Source organism: Tauraco erythrolophus, chromosome 10, assembly GCF_009769465.1.
Source record: "Tauraco erythrolophus isolate bTauEry1 chromosome 10, bTauEry1.pri, whole genome shotgun sequence".
Classification (NCBI taxonomy): domain Eukaryota; kingdom Metazoa; phylum Chordata; class Aves; order Musophagiformes; family Musophagidae; genus Tauraco; species Tauraco erythrolophus.
The window spans coordinates 24990042-25010303 of record NC_141474.1 but is presented as its reverse complement, the minus strand read 5'-3'; the positions used below and the strand labels follow the sequence as shown (position 1 = coordinate 25010303).

At 39.0% G+C, this 20262-nt stretch overlaps 1 protein-coding gene across 2 annotated transcripts in view; it reads left to right on the top strand.

Moving 5' to 3' along the window:
- TESK2 (testis associated actin remodelling kinase 2) overlaps window positions 1–20262 on the top strand; it is a 79394-nt gene that overhangs the window by 1347 nt on the left and 57785 nt on the right. For both annotated transcript variants that reach the window (XM_086617504.1, XM_086617503.1), the window contains exon 2: window positions 6614–6917. In XM_086617504.1, coding sequence (XP_086473630.1) covers window positions 6696–6917 — 222 coding nt within the window. In that variant the 5' untranslated portion in view covers window positions 6614–6695. The remainder of the gene's footprint in view (window positions 1–6613; window positions 6918–20262) is intronic.

Below are 20262 nucleotides of genomic sequence, written 5' to 3'. Positions count from 1 at the left end.
GAGCAATCCTTGCTTCAGTGCTTAATGTTTTTGTGACCATGGAAGGAGTTGGTCCAAATGAGATGTCCTGTAGCTTAGTTGTACCCACTGATTCTATACATTTGCTTTTGCCATTGTAGTTCTTAATGCAAATGATTTCACAAATTCATGAAAGAAATGCAGAGTTAGAGGAGGGGACTGATGCTTCTGTGTCTACTGCAGAAAACAATGAAGCTTGTGGCTCACTTGCATCATAGGTTCCCTTTCTGTATTCTTCCTGTAGCCGAGAACCATGCGTTTGCACAATGGCAAAGCTTTTTATTATATCCTTGCAGAATGGTATCTTGCAGCTGGCACAAAAATAAGTGCTTTGCTAGGCAAGATCAAAAACCATCCATGTTCGTAACTTTTTTTTTAAGCCCTTTTCCTGCTTATTAGTTCCTCAGTGTATTCATTTGCAGTTTTGTGTTTATCAGTAAGCACATCTAATAATCAGCAACTGTATCGCACTGGCTCCATCTGTTGTCTGTTGCCAAGTCCTCTTTCTGACTTAGATAGTAAGCTTCTTTTCGTATGGCCCTGTCACTTTTTCTTAAGTTGAACACATTTCTGGTAGTGGCTAAGCCACTTTATGATATGATTGTCCCTCTGGTTGCACTGGAGAACTGTAATATCTCTTGCAACTGGCAGTGAAGTTCCTTGAGATGACTTTGCTTTTGAAGGCTGACTTTGCACAGTCAGGGTCTGTGGCTCACAAACTGTGAGTTACGTGCATCCCCTTGGTACGCAGGGTGCTTCAGACTGATGGCAGACTCCAGTGGCTCCAGTGCTCTAACAACAACAGATTTGGGAAGCCCTGTTCTCACTTCATAAACAAACTAGTCAAGACTGTGTTACTATTCCGTTTGCGCAGCTGGTACCTGAAGTAAACGTGGTACTGGGCGTTTCATGGTAATGTGAAACCAGTAACATGGACTGGTGTTTCAGCTGCATTTTAAGGGTAGATTATCGAATGTGTTTAAATATTTGTGAAGATAGTACTTTTAGGTGGAAAATACAAATATTGACTGTCTTGTGTGATAACGTATAATTGTAAGATTGTGTCCAAGAGAGGTCAGTTGGGTATGACATTCAACCTGCTCGCTTTATCTTCATCCCTCTTGCAAGCAGCCTTGTTCTCTTTTCTTGACTTTGCCATGCGGGGTTGTCTCACCAGCTGTGTCGAAACAACAGAAAGTTGCTTCTCATCTCCTGTGAACACCCTCCCTTCCCCCCTACGGTGCTAATAGAGCTGTCAGCCCTCAGGCAGAGGGGGAAATTCCTTGATTATTGAGATGTTACTGTACCTGTTGGTGTTGGACAGCTTTGATTCCCTTTGATGGTCTCAAGAGCTAAGCAAATGTCAGCCTCCTGACACCTGGAAGGCACGAGCTGCTTCTCAGCGGCTTTACTGAGCTCTGTGTTGTTAGGCAAACATAATATATTAAAATTATCCGTTTGAAGCAGCAGCTGTGGTATCGTCCATGATCTACTTGGGTGATTATTTAACTCTTAACTGTGCTCTGTAACTAGGCTAGAGTCTGTCTGCACTGTGCATCGGAATGACTAAAACCGGGCTAGAAGAGGAACGGATTTTTGCTGGGTCCTTCTGTAGAGTTTTAGTTTTGTATTATAATTGGACCCTAGAAACTGTTGGCAGTTGTACTATGGGCATAAGGATCAAGTGATTTTCTGCTTGTGGATTTTTAATCTTTTCTTTCTTTCTTTCTTTTTTTTTTTCCTCAGTGACATTTGCCTTCTAAATGTGTGCCAGAATTTATGCCTATGCTTCATGCAAATATTTTTAAACCTACAACTTTGGCCCTGAATCCTGAGCTCTGCAGTAGTTAACGGCTAGTCTCTCATGCTGTTTTCAGACTTGGCTAGAGTCACAAAATAAATGAACTGTTTGTTTCAGCTTAACCTTTTGTGGAGGTTTGTTTGCGTTATAAAACCACAATGCAGTTTAGCAGACTTCCAGTTTCTGGAGTAGTGCAGTAGGGCTAATGCACGTCTCTTCTGAGGAATGTCAGCCCTAGTTGTGGGAAGCCTATACTGTGATAGTACTGGCTAAAGCTAGGAATTATCCCCTACAGGGGAGATGAAATTAAAGCAAAATGTTACCTAGGTGAAAATCCCAGCATTTTCTGTTTTCACGTTCGAGTGTAATGTCTTAATGAAGACTTTAAACTGGACCCTAAGACTTAATCCATAAAAGTAGTCAAAAAGACTTCAGCTTCAGGATGAGCTGAGCCAAACATAGTGCAAGCTCTGGTACTTGTAGCTACCTTGTCTGTAAATATTTGATATTATCTTTCTTCTAAACACAAGAAGATAAGTTATGGACAAGTCAAGGAACTTCCTGCTGTTGGGAAAGCAGTTGAGAACAAAATTGTGGAATGCTTGGTCCTCTTTACCTGTTTAGTTTGATTTCTCATGTTTCATTCACAAACTTTTTTTTTTTTTTTTTGATCTCCAGGTTAATGACCTCAAAGTCAGTTTGGAAGATTTTGTTCTTTACATTCCTTTGAAGCTGTTCTGAAGTTTGCACATTACTACAGTGAATTTCCCCTGCCTCCCAAGTTATAATTTTGTTGAGTGACACTTGTCAGCATAATTCCTTCATGTTTTTGTAGTGCTGGATTTTGAAGCTACATCAGACTATGAGTTTAAATAGTTAACTCTTGGTAAATGACTTATGTCAAAGCTTTGGCATCTTGTTCTTCAGAAAATCTTTTCAAATTAATAACATGTATCCACCAGATTTATTGCTTTCCAGGCTGAATGCCTAGCGACAGTCTTCTGTGTCTAAAAATGGTTGTTATTAAGGCCACCTTTTAGGAAATTGTGAGTTTGACATTGAGTGCAAATATGCACATGCTATAAAGATACTGGGGACAGAAAAAGTCTTAGTAATGAGTTGAAGTGTTTTTTGGAAGGATCTTGTTTCGTACCCTGAGGCGTTAAAGAGATGCTGCTGAAGTTGAGAAGCCTTACCCATCTTTATGTCTATGAAGTAGAAAATGTGAAGTACTGGCCAACATATGTCACCTGTTAGTTTTACATTGATGTGTGGGGTATAACTTGATGTGCTGTTGTGGGGTTTCCATCTTTAAATGTTCGCAGGCTTAGGCATTGGTTTTGAAAGCCAAAGTCTAATTAACCAAATAAATGCTCATAGTATTTGTATTTATAGTAATTTCTACAATTAAAAAAATCAATGCATTCGTGCAGTAGAGAAAATGATCTTATTAACATGGATAGTGTTTTTTTTTTCAAGGTTTGTTTTTTTAAACCAAGAAGTTAAAATGTGATAGGGCATGATTCATTCTGAAATTGTGCTTTTCAGTAATGTGATAAATCGATGAGTAGGGCACGTGTGCATTTTGAGAGGTGTCCTTCTAAGGGATTTTTGTCTTGGCAGAGTATGGTGTGGGTTTTTTTTTTGTGTAAGGAGGTCAGAAAAATTGGTCTGAAAGCTGAGAATTTATTGGGAAATGTTTTTAGAGTGTTTATTGTCTTTTTTTTTAACTGACTGTTGGGCAGAATTTTTAAGCTGAACTTTAATATGAAAAGAACTACCCAACAACCTTTTAGTTGATTGCAGGATTTGCACGATAGTCTTGGATTCTGTTCAGTGCACTTTAATTAACTGTACAAGGTGGTAAATTAAGTACCTCAGACTGACTTGACAGTCAATTAAACCTTGGTTGATTTCATTGAGAATGTGATCATTAGTGTAATTGGCCAAAATGACAGGAGGCCCACTTGGAATTGTGCCCACTTGACGTTTTCCTCTAATTCTGTGTATGCAATCCTGAGCAGAAAACTAGATAAATTAACCTCTATCCTAATAATTTCCAAGGATTTCATGTAGCTGTCTGGAATGAAGGCAGACTCTAGCAGGGAAAAATGAAGGAATGGATTACTGGAGAATCCAGATGGCAAAGCCTTTTGGGGTTCATGTTGTGTGAAGTACTTGGAATCTCTTTTTTCATTGTGGGATTTGTGTAGAGTTTTGCGAAGTTCACCATGTGATTTCAATGAAAAGGATGTGCATGTGTGAGAGTTTTTTTTGGGTTTGTTTGTTTTTGTTGTTAAATAGATTGAGAGGCTGGTTAGGGCTGATTTTTGTTAATGGTATCTGGATATTTATGACAGAGTTAGGCTTTCCATCGTGTTTAAGATCGCTTACCTAGCTTGGTGTCTTCCTCTAGTTAAGACAACAGCAATCTTCTCTATTTTGTTGTTGCATATGTCTTGTTGTGCCTGAGAACTCAAACTTACAGTCCTGATTCACGGGTTGCTTTAGTTTGCTGGGCTGCAGTGCAGATGTTTTGTTTCACTAGATTTAGCAGGGGTGTCTACAAGCCCCAGGGTCCACTTCAAGTGATGTTACTGTGATTCTGGAGTGTCACTGTGCATTTCTGGGGCAAGTGTTTGTTCCTTTCCTTCTTTGGAAAGTGTCTAGTGCATGTGTGTACTACTCTGATGCGAATAAGTTCTAAGACATTGTTTCTTCAGTTACAGCAGGCTTTCTGGTCAGTCTTCAAAGATGCTTGCATCTCCTTCTTCCAGAAAATGAATTGTTAACGCCATGGTTTCCTGTCTACTCTCCTTCCACAGACAGTTCTTTCTTTATCTCCTTCAAAAGTAACCAAATGTTAGGTTGCCCCTTGCAGAACAAAAGAAATTATTTAAGTGTGCCTTGGAAATTCCTGGGCATCTCCTCTATAGCTGAGGAGGTACTCTGTGCTATTTTTCCTCAGCTGGGGAGATACAACAGGCTTTATTTTCCCATGGTGATTCTGTACCATTTCCAGACCCTCAAGGCTCGTGGGCAAGAATATGAGGTCAGAAATTGGATCCTGATCTTCTGTGTGGCAGTCGGCCACACCATAACATTAGACTATGTAGTACTATTATCTGAAAAGTGCAATAGGCTCATGCATGTGGGATTCTTCATATAAAATTCTGTAGGAATACTGCAGTGTGGGATTTGATAGAGATTCAATTTTCTTAATCAGGTCCTGGTAAGACTCTCTTATACCTCCCTCCCTCTGACTCTCATTTAGAAAGGTAAGTGTTAAGATGTTTGAAGGAAACATCCTTGAAAAATATGGGAGTTTTTGTTGTTGTTTTCTTTTTTTTTTGAGAGGACAACCTCAAATGAATTCCACGCAGTTCAACAGAGCTCACTTCTGAAGGCAGGGAAGGACTGTGTGTTTTTCTGCTGTGTTGGCACAGAGTATCTCTGAAGGATACACTGCATACAAAACATGGGTATAGCAGCACTGCTATATATTCAGAGGACAGCTGGTGTGCCTGTTTATGAGATGTTCTTCAAATTTAGTGTATTGTTCAAGTTCTGTGCATCTGTGTAAGTAGAAGTATAATTGCCTGGCCTGCTCCCTGCTTCGTGATTATTTTGTCCACCAATTTTTTTTTTTTTTTTAATTTTATTGTTTCGTTCCCCTCCCTCCAGTTTTTCATTCACTCTGTGGGTGGGGGGGAGGGTTGCAAAGAGAAAAAAATCCGTCCTCTTTGTGACTGTTCACTTTGGTCAGGTTTTGTAGGGGCTCACCAAATTGCTGTAAATGAACAGTTAAGTGTGGAAAAGATCTCCTGAGTCTAAGGTTTAAAGGAAAAAAAAAAGTAGGCCACCTGTCAGGTTTGCCAGTCCAAGCTGAATTTGATGGGCTTCAGTGTCATCCCGGTTACTTCATCATCCTCTTAAAAATAAAATAAAAAAATCCCTTACTGTTGTTTCTTTCCTTTATTTTTCCCCCCTTTTCTTTTCTCCTACTTGGCACATGTAGCTTATTTCCTGTATTTTCATTTGAACTGAAATTAATATAGCTTTTAAAAATGTGTTTGTGGGGAAATTTTTTCTGGCAGCTTCTTATAAGAATACTTTGTTTTTGTAGCAGGATTGTTGATGTTTGTAAGTTTGGGGGGTAGATCTTTAGTGGATATAAACTTGCGTTCTTACCAGTTAAGGAACTGGACCTGGGATACTCATAGTTTGAAGCTTTAAAAACAAAGGTTTTGGTGCTCCAGCTACAGTAATTGACAGCTGATAATTTTCCTTGTGTCAGCTGAAAGTTGATCTGTGTTTTCTAGTTAGGGATCCTTTGTTCAGTCCCTAATGGGAAATGCTTTCTTGCAATAGCAGTAGATTGGCCACCAACTGCTACTGAAGTAGAACAGAACATTACATTTTGTGGGTTTCCTCCTGCTTAGTTGATTGCTTTAGCAACCAGAACTTAAGTAAAAAAGAAAGGGGGTGGGAAGGGAATGACAGTTGTTACCGGTTAAATTTTGATTTCCAAACCTATTCAACTCATAATAGCCAGAGCATAGGGTATTTTCATGAATCTACAGGAAAAGTTCATTAGATTGTCTGTCTTTACTGATGATGCTGTGAGTTTGATTGTGGTGTGTTTTGTTTTGGTTTTTTTCCTTTGTTTTTTTGCACCCCTACTTGGATATTTTTTTTTCTTATTCCCTTGAACTAGTGTAAGCTGTGTTGGAGACCTGTCAAACTTACTAGATATGTTTACAATAATAGTCATCTCAATTTCTTGTATTTTAGGATCCAGCAAAAGTAGAGAAGACAGCAAGTTACCTAAGATGTGAGAAGTCCTTCCTTAGCAAAATAAAACCTTGTTTTCAAAATGGACCGAAGTAAGCGGAATTCAATAGCAGGATTTCCACCACGCTTGGAGCGTGCTGAAGACTTTGACAGTGGCACTGGAGGAGAAGGGACTGCATCCCAGATAGGAAGAGTTTGTACCTCTTCATACAGAGCCCTGATAAGTGCCTTTTCCAGACTTACCCGTCTTGACGACTTCACATGTGAGAAAATTGGCTCTGGTTTCTTCTCTGAGGTGTTTAAGGTGTGTGCTTAGTTCTTTCCTCTCTTCATGTCGATGTTTCGTGTTCCGAATGTACATCAGTATTGTCAGAAGTACTTTTGACTGAAGTCAATTTTTTGTTCTTGTGTTTGCTTTACTAAGGATGAGGGAGTAATTAAGACCTTGCAGGTCTTAAAAGTTTTCTCTGTCACTCTTGCAGCAGTTTTTATCACTTGTAATTTATTTGGGGAGTTGCAGAGGCTATTTGAGAGAAATAGTAAAATCTAAAGAACAAATAAAAAATTGGTTGATTATTTGATCTCTCCCATGTATTTTTGCATTCATGTAGTGTGTTGAACACCAATGGCTATCGATTCTCTCATATGTAAGCGTGAATGTCTTTATTTTAGCTAGATTATTGGTTTTGTGTGCTTGTACGCGCTCCTTTGGTAGTCTCTGCCTCCCAACACTAGATGCATATGTGTTAGGAGAGCTATATGTGATTACTGAATTCGAAACCACAGAATTTATTGCACTGGAGTTATAATACAATTAGCTGCTCTTCTTTGTTTCCTTTGCTGCTTGTTATACCGTGCCTGTAACTCAAATAATTGGAGATTGGTTTGAAGCAAATAGTATGAATGAGAAAATCCAGTGTGGTCAGTGACTTGCTGCTATGAATCGGGAAGTCGGTAAGATCTTTGTAAAGCAGTTTGTGAAACTGTACAGGCAACCTCAGTTTTATAGTGCTGGGGATATTTCTGCTGTGCTGATGGTTCTGGTAAGGTTTGTTGTAGAGGAGTAGGGCATTGGGTTGACTTCCAGGCTTTCAAGCATTGCAAAAATAATTTGTTTCCTTGTCCTAGTTCCTGACTTTACGTGAAGTCACCCTCCAAATTATTTCCATTTCAGTGAAATGCCGGAAAACTTTAACTCACAACATATTATGTTGGTTCACTTCATGTGATCTCTTTAAGAGGTTAAACCAAAAAATCTCTCATCCAGCTTTATTGCTGTGAATAGATACGTGAATTAGAAAATGACAATTATTTTAATGTTGCTTTAATACCCGAAGTCATTCAGATCTTCCTATATACCTGTCCTCTTGTGTAAAGGCAAGTGACTCCACAGAACTTTTTCTGTTTAGCTGGATATATGAAATTTAATTTCCACTAACACAAGTTTTTAATTCTTTCAAATGGGCAGACATGAAGAATTTTATTTGAGGTGTGTAGGAGACTTGGTACAAGTCAGCTCTTTATAAAGCCAGCTTACATACTAATTGAAAACAAGGTTTGTTGTGGTTTTGTGGTTTTTTGTTTGTGTTTTTTTCTTATGTTCCTGTTGGGAAAACTTTCTGTAATGCATTTTGTAGCAACTGTCTTTATATCCAGACATTTCTTAACATTGAATGTTTTAAAGTTCCCTGTGCCACTGGAACTCATCTTTACAGCTTTTATGACGAAGCTGCTGTGAAGTGTGTAAGGGTACCAACAGACTTGGGTCATCTCTAAGTAACTGAGGAATAACAGACCTTGGTTTGTTTGTGTGAATTTCAGAATTCATGTTTTGGAGTAGTTTTGTCTTAGGTTTATCTCAGTGTTGCTGATGAGACATTGTGTCTTTTCCTATTCTGTAAATTCAGGATTTTGCCCTCTTTAATACTCGGATTTTCCAGTGCTTAGATTATTAATTTATCCTATAGTGGTATTGCCAATTGTATTTCTGTTGGGACTTCAAAATGTTTCGTAGTCAAATAGCTACATACTTTGTGCACAGACTTACTAGGTGAAATAGCTGTAATATTCTACTGTGCATTGGTGAGGAACATCATGGAGAAGTGCTGAATATCCAGCAGAAAGGTATGGTATTATTGATTGTTAGGGAACTGAATTAGGTGGAGGAAAAAGTGGCTAAAAGCAAAGATAAATTTCCAGCATTCATGGTAACTGATTTATTAAGAATATCTTATTTTAAGAGAGTACTTGATTTAGTCAGGTAGTGACATACAGAGGTAAATGTCTGTTTGAGAACTTATGTTGACAGAGAGAAGTCCTTGATATCTGCCTTACCTTTCTGTGCATAAGTAAGTCTGCTAACTCTTTAAAATCCTTCCTGTGCCATTCCCCCTTTCAGTAAGCTAAACTAGACATCACAAGGTGTCAGCCTGCAATCAGTGACATTACTCAGAGAGTGATGCTAGTCGTCTGAGTATCTAGTATCTGTTTTCCCAGGAACAACCTCAGACCTCCTGCAGGGAGACAAGGAGTGATAAAGCCTTTTCTTTCACATCAGTTTCAAACAAGGTCTCGCTTCAGTTTTGGCACAAAGGGGTGAGAATGCTATGACCTTGTCTTGGATGCAGTTCCATACTCATTTAAGCAGGCTTCTGTTCTGCTAGTTCATCAGCTTGACCACCTCTATCATTAATCCTACTGTGCTGATCATCAGATTTCATGCAAGAACCTTGATGTGCTTCCAGGAAGAAAAGCCTCATGATTTGACACAGTTAAAGTTCAGTCTGGTCTGCAGGCTCTCAGCTAAATGATTGACTAAAAAAAAAATCCAGAAGAGTTCTAGACTTACTGCGTAAGTAACTTCACAAAAGCAATGAAGCCTTCCCTTTGAATTAGCAAGATGTCTCCAAAAAAACCCTGTCACCAGACGTTTTTCGATTATATGTTTGTCTGTTGTTTTGTGAGTATCATACATTGGGTTCACTCAAGTGATTCAGCAAAGAATGCTGGAACTGTTTTGATGGTTTGGGATTTTGTTTTGCTGTAACTGACAACTGTTTTCAGTGATTTCTTCCTCCCCATCCTTTTCTGTGGAAACTCGTTTTTAGTTATAGTCTTATCACAGTGGATAGAAGTTGCCTTCTCTTAACGTGGGAGTAGGAGTATGTTGCAGCTTAGATGTAAATATTAATGATTATATGTGCTATGAATGATCTTTCAGCATTTCTAGTGCACCTTTATTCATACACCAGTTAAACTTTGTGGTTTATTCAGCATAAAAGATTAAACTAGCATTTTGATTTTGTTAGCTATCGCTAGAACAATTAACATTAATGTTTGCCTGAATACTAAGTATTATAGAAACTAGTTTAGAAAAACCAAACTTTGTCAAACTGCTAGCAGTCTAGTTTGAAGCAGCTGACTGACTAGTGTCCGTTCTATTTTTCAATGGCAAGTGCAAAAACACTGAAGTTTGCTTTTGAGATTGAGCTAGGCAGACTGTTTATGTAAATGAACAATGCCCAACCATGATCCCAAACCTTTAAATTTCTATCTGGGAAAACCAGTAAGGGCTAGTGGAGCTGTAAGTAATTGTGGGGAAGATAAGCATCATACCGAAGCTAAATACTATATTAGGAAATAGATACTGTTTATTATAAAACGTGTGTGTTGGGACAGCAGTCAGACTCAAATCCAGGATCTTTTTCTATACAAGTACACCTTCAGGTTCAAAGCCAGTACTAAATATTCAGTTTGCTAGAAAACTCCTTCAGGTGTTCTTGTTGGCTCTACATTCTGTAGCTGAACTTTTGAGAGGGACTGGAAATACTTAGACACTTTGGCTGTCTTTTAGAAGTAGACTTTTTGCAGTTTATTATTCATGTATACATGAAAACAGGGATCACCGATGGAATATAGAATTTTACAAATTCAGTGTTCTGTGCATTTGCATGTTAGGAAGGTCGTGTTGCTGTGCAGGTGTGATCACTGGGGAATCTGAGGGGTTTGACTGTTGAGGAATGGTGAATTCATGGTTTTGCCTTGGGCGGTTCTGGATGCTGTTTCACTGCAGACAGTTCTGCTGTTTTAAATACAACTAGCCATCTAATTAGCAGTACTACCAGAAGATCATTCAAGAGGAGGGAAACAATTCCTGTTTGGGTCACTCTGATTAGTTCTGTAGTGCAGGGACACCTCACTGCTGTTGTAATGATGGGCTCAACTGTAGAAAGCTCCCCGCTCTCCAATAGCTAGAGAGTTGACATATGTATAACAGGGAGAAAAATAATTTCTGTTTATCAGTGAACGTGCTCTGACAAAACTGCTGAAGCTAGTGCAGCCTTCCAAAGATTGTCTTTGGGACAGGCAGAGATCAGATTTGAAGACAGAACTCAAGTCAACAAGGCCACAGTATTGACCACCTCAAACTGTGCTTTAACCTTGTAGGAGTGAAGAGATTTACTATTTTACATTAGTTATCAGAGAAACAAAAAATCCCATTTTATGAAATATTCTAAGCAGTATGTCAGTATAGTTTGTATCTTAAGCACACATCTGGGAAAGTCATTCATGTGAGCAGTGGGAGAGGTGCATAACATGTCGTGTAACGCAGTTTGGTTTTTGCTCCCTCCCTGCCCTGCTGTTGTTGGTTATTTAATCCAGTTCTGAACTGAAGACCTCAAAGACAGTATCATGGATTCCAGTGCTCAGTGTTTTATCTCACTGTTGTAAATTTGTACCTAGTTTGAAGTCTCTGGACTTGCTAGTCCACCCAGTTGTTCTTTGTATTTTGTTTTTGCTGGGCCAGTGTCTTTTTGATACTTCTTCTTTCCTCCGTATAAAAATTAGATGTACATTATCAAGTTAGGTTTTGACCCTTTTGGTGTGTTAAGTAGTCCCAATTTATCTTCCTGTCCCAGCCTCACTCTGGGCATGACCTAGTGCTTGCAATATAGGTTTAAGTCTTTCCAATATCTTCTCCAGCATCTTTTTAAAGTGTACATCCTAACTCGGAATACCCTAGTTTTGTTCTTAACAATGACATGTAAAAACTATCCTTTTATAATACACACCACTTGCTATCATAGCACATTAGTATCTTATGTTTAATGGGTGTGAGTCTCCTGTTCTGTAGCCTTCAATCCTTGTTTGTAGTGAAGTTTTTCTTTTCAATATGTTAATTTTTGCTCAGATAGACCTAAGATACGAAATGGCCTTCACTACTTAGTGAAATAATGTGAACAGGCTAATGCTGCAAGCTTAGAAGTTTCAAATTTTTCTGCGAGGCAACTTCCATGAGTGAGCTGGAAGTGAGCACAGAATATTAAGTAAGAGAAGGCCTAGCTCAGTTCCTCTGGAAGCTCAGTAAAAGACTTCCCTGTCTCGTGCTGCTTTGTCACGTACAACTGTATCTTGAGCTATCGTTAGCCAGTCTTTAATCTAGTTGTAGTGGGTTGTGGCATGAAGTCAGATGTCTTACAGAAGTCTGTGTGTTGGTGTGTGTGTGTGTTGCTATTTTAAACATTTCTGCAATTAGCTTAATAAATCTTAACACCTAATTTTAAAACTAACGTAAGGCCAGGAAGGGATGTTATGAGAACTACTACAGTATCCTTAGCTGAGTCAGGTTCAAGCATATGTGACCTGTTCTTGGCAGCTATTTTCGTCTTGTCCTTTAAACTTCCATTATAGGAGATTCTAGAACCTCTTTTGCTGTATCCAGGCCATATTTTATTATCATTATTTTTTTTAAACTATTCTTTTATACTTCGAACTTCCCAGTTTGAGCTGTTTCTACAGCTGCTTCTGTCTTTTTGCTTATTGACTGCACTAGCAACTCATTACTGACAGAGGGTTCAGTTTCCTGTGGCGTTTAGTGATATATCATGTCAATGGAGGCCTTCTTCCAAGAGTAAAGTGTCTGAATGTGTGGAAGGAGGGAAGGAGACACTTGAGTAGTTTTATAAATGAGCATGCAGAAAAGGGAATGCCAATTCAGATTAAAAGTAGAGGATGACTGCAAAAAGGCCATGGAAAAGGTACAGAAAAATGACAAGAGAGTCTGAATTCAAAGTAAGGGAGCTGCTGCTTGGTTTTCAGCCCGTGCTCCACAAAATCCCACTGGAGATGATGGTGGAAGCCAGTGGCTCAGAGTTTGCAGACATCACTTTCCGGAACTGGAATCTTAAACTTGAGTTTTGACAGATAAGCACGCACTGCAGTGTTTGAACTGTCCATGTGTTTTAAATCTAAATGTGAGCCTGCGCATTACTGCTAGTCTTTGCAGGATGGCCAAGAATAGAGCTGGTATGGAGCTCCCTTCCGCAGGTCAAGGCCCCAGCACACTCCTAGGACTCTACAAGCAAGTTCTTAGTATCTCTTCTGTGTGCACCTGTTTGCGGCATATATGGGATGTCAGGACTGTCAAACCAATACCTTTCCTCCTGAGTTCTTTTAAGGGGGAAGGGGTTAGATATCTGCATAAATCAAGGAAATTCTGTGCATTCCAACTGGAGATAAACTTTTCTTAATCCTAACTTACCCTTTTGATTTTTATTTCATAACTATTAGCTTAAACAGTGGCAATAGGAAAAAGTTTGTTTCTTTGTTAATACCAAACTAGGGGATGAGTTTGGCTCTTAGTACAACTCTGGCCTTTGCTTTTGAACAGTTTAATTGCTTTGTCACCAGACTTCAGGACAAAATTACATTCTTCAAGGTGACATTAGTATCTCCATAAAATCACTTAATTGGGCAGAATGCTTGTGTGTTTATTATATAGAGGATAATTGGAAGACTAATTGTGTGTAGGTGTTTTTCTTTATGGTAGCTGTCGTATATGAGATTTAGTGTTGCTGGAACTGTAGCTTGGTTAGCACAGTGTGTGTGTGAACTTTTACTGTGTTCCCAGACTTACAGTGTAGTAACAAGAGTTTTCCTCTTGTCATTAGTAGCGTACTGGAGTTAATTGCACTTACGTATTTCCTGGAAACTAATTCTTTTCCAGTAGGTATAATTTCTTTCTGCAAGTTCTGCTTACATCAAGCGTTGGTATTTTTATTACCGTTTAGGCCTTCCTACCACGCTGTACATCTTTGTTTTCCTTTGTTTCATAGATGGTGGAGTCAAAAGCGTAGGGTTGGAAAAGACTTCATACCATCTTGCTCTTCATCCTTTTGTCCCAGGACAAAAGCAGCTTTATCTGTCATTGCTCATGGACGTCTCCTTAACCCGTTCTTTAAAGCTAATGGTAGAGACTACTGCAATGGAAGATACTAACTCCCAGGTATCTCTGAAGAATCAATTTTATTGAGCAAGAGAGAAGTGGTTGCGTTATAAGCTACACTGGGCTGAAAAACCTCCAGCAGTAGATAAAGTTACTCTCACTTCCTGTGAAGAGGATATGCATGAGCAGCTCCTTCATCTGGTTGAGCTGGGAGGGCAGAAGCTCTTGGCAGAGCAATGGTAAAAATCTACTGAGGTAGTAAGAAAGCATCTGGAAGATTTGCTTTCCTCATACCTTCTCTATTTAGAATGATTGTAATTTTGTCTTAACAAATAAAATAGTAACGCTGTCGATTTAGAAATTTGAAGTACAACAAAATTATCTTTCTGCATAACTCATAAGGAAGTATTTCTGATATTCTGGTTAAAAATATTCTGAAGGCAGCACTGAAGTAGAAATCAGCTGTGAAATTTCACAGGAAACCTCAAATCTATCTCACGCTTTTTCTTTGTCCTTACTGCTTCAGTTTCAAAGTTCTCTCATTTTCTAATATGTTTTTATGAATGTTTAGTAGGAGGTTTGCACTAGGAAAGGATCCCCTCTGATTGCCTCTGGAATTAGCAGCCTGATCAGGGACCTGAACAAATGCAAGTGTTCTTCAGAAACCGTGTAAAACATTAGAGATGAGATCACACAATATCCTTGATACTTGTGGGACTATTTGATAGGCTTAAAAGGTATTTTATTTTAGTTGCTCTATGAAAAATTTGTAGGAAATAGTTGTATGGATTAAATACTTTTCAACATGGGTATTTGACTTTTCTGAAGCTGGAGAATTGTAACACTTGGTGTCAACACATGGGGAAAAAGAAACTAAAAAATTGATTTAATAACTAGAAAAGTGATTCAGTGAATGACTTCAGTCTTAACATGTTTGGTGTATAAAAATTGATGTCATTGCAGTGCATAAACAGTCTTAAAATGAGAAAACAGTTGTTTGAAAGTACTCTAATTTAGAGTAGTGAAAAAAAGACATGGTAAGGCCCAATGGCTAGAAGCTGTAATAAGAATTGTGCGTATTTTGAAAATTAAATGGCTGTGGGACCAGCCTTACCAACCAGAAGTTATCTTCCCTCTCCTATTGGTTCATTGATAATATTTGTAGCCATCTTGTTTTATTTAAAATGTTCTTGATTAAACTTGGCAAGTTGTTGAGAAACTTACAGCTATCAACAGTTTAAAGCCACCAATTTTGGAAACTAGTTGTCTAGACAATTTATTTATTTATTTCCTGAAATGTTTGGATTTTTTTCTCCTTGAGATTGGTGTTGCTACATCAGACAAAATGAGATACTTCAGGCTCTGCTTATGACATATAGTGTCAGAAGCTCCTAGATTGGAAAATGAGTAGGGAATGAGTAAGTGGATTATTCTACATATCGGTTATGCAGATCTAATATTTGGTCTTGTAGACATGGGGAATATACCTTGTGACTGAGAAGTGACACCCCTTTGCGCAGTGCGTGTCTTCCCTCACCCAGGTGTGGTGGCGTTGTTCCTCTTCTAAATTTCTTCTTTCGTTCTGTTGCAGTGGGATAGAGCCATCGCAGCTGTCGCTGCCCTCCCTGGGTGATGTGATGCCTGTTAGAAAGTCAGACAGCAAATCTTCTTGTCCACACGTGCCTTTTGGTCTCACTTCTTACTTCAATAAGATTCAATTTTAAGCTGAAAATCTTCCCCTTTTGACTAGTGGAGGACACTCTTGCACCTTGCTTCAGATGACAGAAGCAAGATATTTGATGCTTAAGTTTATTGTTACATCATGCTGCTAATTGTTTGCTTGGGAATACAGTCACTCTGTATTGTATAAACTGGCCAAGAAGGCCAGAAGAACTTTGAAACTTCATTTCAAGCTCTTCAGTTATATCAGCTAGGTGGTTCTAATCAGTCTCTTTCTACTCCGATGCTTGTCAGGAGTAGGAAGAAGCACCGTTCTGGAACTGGGATGAGGCATAAATCCTGAGGATGCCGGTGCTTTCTTCGTCAAAATAGAAGTCTTGTAAGATTGATTTGTCTCGCACTGATGTGTGAGTTATCAGCCTTTTGGAACCCTTCTACCAGCTGCTAAGCTGATTTGTATGGTAATCACTAAACCAGGCTAATGATTTTTTAGTTATTGAGGTGCCAGGTCACTGTCATCCTAGTCCTTCTCACTTAATTAGCCAAGGCTTTTATAGGGCACAGGCTGTGGGGGGAAGTAGTAATAAATAGGCCTTATGCCAATGGAACATTAATATAGGAGTTAAAAACCTCATCTGCATTATTATTCTTTATGGATTGCACAATTGGGGCAAAATATTCACTTCATCCCCACTCGTGTGAGTATCATTAAAATTCATAATTACCTTTCTGACTTGCAGAGCACTCACATTTAGCAGAATTGAGAATGCTTTGAAATACAAAGTAGAATGGAGGGCTAGTGCGTATTTGTTATCTGAAATAAGTCCTGATTTTTGTTTATTTTCTGGCTAGAAGTCTTAAGATATGCATGTAATAATCACCTTATAACACTGAGCTGAGGAAACACTGAGAGTGACTCAAAAGCTGTCACCATGTAGCAGATCTAATGAAACCCTTGCCTTTTAAATTTGAAGGAAAATTTAAAAATCATATTTCCGTAATACTTTTTCTTACAGTCCTACTTGGCATCACTACAAGTAAAGTCTAAAACTATACTGAGTGAGGCAAACTAACAGGGGAAAGACAGTTTTGCTTATACTACATTTCATTTTCTTTGGTTTGGTCAGCCAGCTTCGCTGCTGAAGAAAGAGATCTGTGGAAAATACGACAGAACTGTCATTGTACCCTGAAAGTGAAGGATTTATTTTTTAGAAAAAGCCAGAACAAAAATCACTGAAACAAACTTGATGCTAAAAGAATACTCAGTCCAAAAAATTAATGTAAATCAATGTAAAGTTTTCCATTTTGAAATGTGTTTATCACCTATTTGGAAACTTGGCCTCTTCTAACTCTTGTTGAGCAGCTGATATGTTGAATGCCTGAGGTCAGCCTCTGTTGTCCTCACAACTAGAGAGAATGCTCACAAACTCTGTCAGCCATGAGAAAAGCATTCTGATATTGTAACAAGTGGGACCTTGCAATAGGAGATAACCTCCAGCTTGGAATTTGTGTTTAGTACAACAGCTTCTGCGGTTCAGAGTCCTTTGGGCCTTTGATTTTTCTTCGGGAAGAAAAGTTGTGCCAATCTGAGTATCATTGTGCAGTTTCCCAGGGGCAAAGCAGGTGGCAAGATTCCCTTGGCACAGAAATGTTTGTGGACTTTTTGTCTTGTTTTCTGTAATAATTTCTCAAGCACAGTTAAACGATGTGTTTAGTTTTCTGTACTGGATGGAGATGTGCTGGGTTGGCAGCTCTGGGATTTTCTGTGTTTTGCCAGCTGGCAAACATGCACATTTGTGTAAAGTCATTCATAGCTGATACTGAGAGACAGGTGCTGATTTACTGTTCTTCAAATAACTGTGTTGGCATATGTCCAGTATTAACATGACTGTGCCTGGAGAACAAGAGTGCATCACTTCAGTTCGTTGTGATACATCTCTCTGAACACTTATTTACTGGTTTTTGGGAGTGGGGAGGAGTTAAATGTGTTTCAGCGATGGATTTCAGTGCCTGTGTCTGGAGAATGTATGTGTAATGGTAGTACATGTGCATGTGTTACTGACTAATATGAAATCTAAAAAGGAAAAGTGCAAATTATTATTGATGGCAGTAACAGAAAAGAGATGTTGTTTGCAGTCTCGGATCCATAGGGAATGCTTCCTCATAGCCCCTTAATAGCCATTGGTAATGATTAGAGGAAAGAAGTCCAAAACCTGTATGATACAGCTTCAGTTAGTCTTTACTTCTCCAGTTGTTGAGAATTCTGTATGCAAGTCATCCCAAACGCTCTATTCCCAGTAGCTGCTGAGGCCATACCTAGATTGCAGAGACCCCCTTCTCCTCTGTGTGTGTTTCTCCTGTCCGGGAGCCGCCAGGGATGCTGGCCGGTCCCGCTGTGCTTGCTGCAGCCCAAGAGTGCTCTGGAGCGGCTGCGTGGCCTTGGTGCTGGGCAGCCGCAGGCTCGGCTCTGAGCGGGTGCGGCCTTCTCTTTGGTGGTCTTGTTGGATTAGGGGTTGAGGAGAGGACAGAGCTGTGGAACATCCGCTGGAGGAGTCAATACTGAGACAGCATTGCTTTGTTAGCTAATCTGTACTGACAATATGTCTAACACTGAGTCACTAATGACACTGTGTAACTTTCACATCAGCTGCCTGCAGTTAAGTCCTACAAATCCAGATCTTGTGCTTCCTAGCCTTTACTGACAGCTAGGAGACACATCAGAAATTGCATAGTATGTTTAATTAGCTACTTTTTTGCTAGGAGAACTTCATTCTTAAGAAGAGCAGTTCCTTGGAGGCTTACAAGAAACTATTTAGAACTTTTGGTTTTGGCTGTAGCCTGGAAGTTATTAAATATAGCAATTTAGAAAAGCTGAAGTATCCTCAAGTACGGAAAATGTAGCTCCTCATACTCCCTGCTCTCCTCTTATTTGTGGTTGAGGTCAAGTCCTAGTGCTGCAACTGTGATGATAGTAGCAATAGTTGTATGCCACTGGGCTCTGTTCTGAAGTGTGAGATTAACTTCCTTACTCATGTATGGTAACATTTATTTGAAAGATTTTTAAAGGAAAAGTAAGGAAATTATTTCTGCCCAAAATAAAACTTTCTTTCAAGGTTCCCATACAGATTTTGAAAACAAACCCAACAGATGTGTTTGGCGAATAGTGATGATGACATTATTGGTGCAGTGTGGGGGATTGACTATGTACTTAGTACCAAACTGTTAATGCACTGTGAAAGACTGACAGTGCAATTATATGTCAGAAAAAGTCAGCCTGAAGTGTTTTTTGCCTCAAAAGCATCTGCATCATCTTTCATACAGGATAAACACGGGAAATATTTAACCATATGTATCACAAATAGGAAAATAAGGATACGGATACAGCATCTGATTATGTATTATCTTTGGATGTTACAGTAGTCTTTTGCAGATGCCAAACTTTAGGTTTCCCTGGCAGGTAGAGAGCAATATCAGTTAAAGAGGGAATGAAAATGAGTGAAGTTGCATGCCTAGGGCTGTTCAATAAGCTGATGATGGCTAACATGAAAAACGAAGAGTAAGCTCCTGGGACTGTACGTCAAACTCAGTATTTCTTTTCCTTTCCAGACTATGATGTTAGACTCGAGTATAAAGTACATACTTGAGCTGTATCCTGAGGTCGTGGTATAACAATGCTCTTCTGCATTTTGTTTCCTAGTACTTAAGAGGTGGGCACACATTCCTCCTCCTGGATTGCAAAACGAATTTTATGTGGTTATATTCTGCTGAACTGGCTACAAAATCAGGCAACTTCCCCACCCGGGCTGTGCCTGTTTATATCTCATCTCAAACTGTGGAACAATGGTCCTCTGATTCATTTGTGCTTTCTTTCAAAATAAGACTGTAGTCTCTTTTTGCCTTTATGATTTGATTGAGATCAAGTTAATGGCAGAGAGATACACATAGATTCCTATCAATAAACGGTTTGTTTAAAATAAATGAATGCTGTATTTTGGGCTCTGGTTCTACGTTACAGTGGACAGTGAAGAGAAACAAAATACAAAAGAAAAATGGAGGGGGTTTTGGCACACACAAGTGGATTTACAAAGTACAAATGGTACTGCTGTCTCTCTAATTGTAATTTCACTTTAGTTTAGCAAAAAAATTGGAGAACTCATTTGACCGTAGGTGTGGAATATGCTGTAGTAATTGAACTTGCTACTTCACTGAAGTGATGATGCTAGAAGTTACTAAAGGTACTGAAGTAGGATCTTTGTTTGGTGACCAATACCAAAAGGAAAATGGTAAAGGCTCCAACTTAATACATGCTGGCTGGTTTTGTTTGGCAAAGTTTTGTTACACTTGGCAGGCTTCTCTCTTGATACAAGAAGTTAAGAGTGCAGTGACGTTATATACTACTACTCTGAAAACTGCAACCCAATTGGGCTCCCTAGCATCAAGATAGCAGCTTAATACTGTCTGGTCTGATGTATTTCTTTAAGCTTCTGTTTGTCACTGCAAGTTTTCCTAGTGACATGAGATTTTTTTACTTGATGTAGGTATCGCTACTATAGATATACGTGTATCAGACTGTGGGTACTTTTTAACATTTAGAAAAATCTCATTTGAGATTCCAGTTTTACAAGCAGTGGGATCTAAGCTGAAGAACAGGTTTGTCTTCTCAATGTAAGGGAGCTTTCTTCAATCAAATGTAGGGTTATACTATATACCATAATTAGTGCAGACGGCCTAGAAAGGTAGCTAA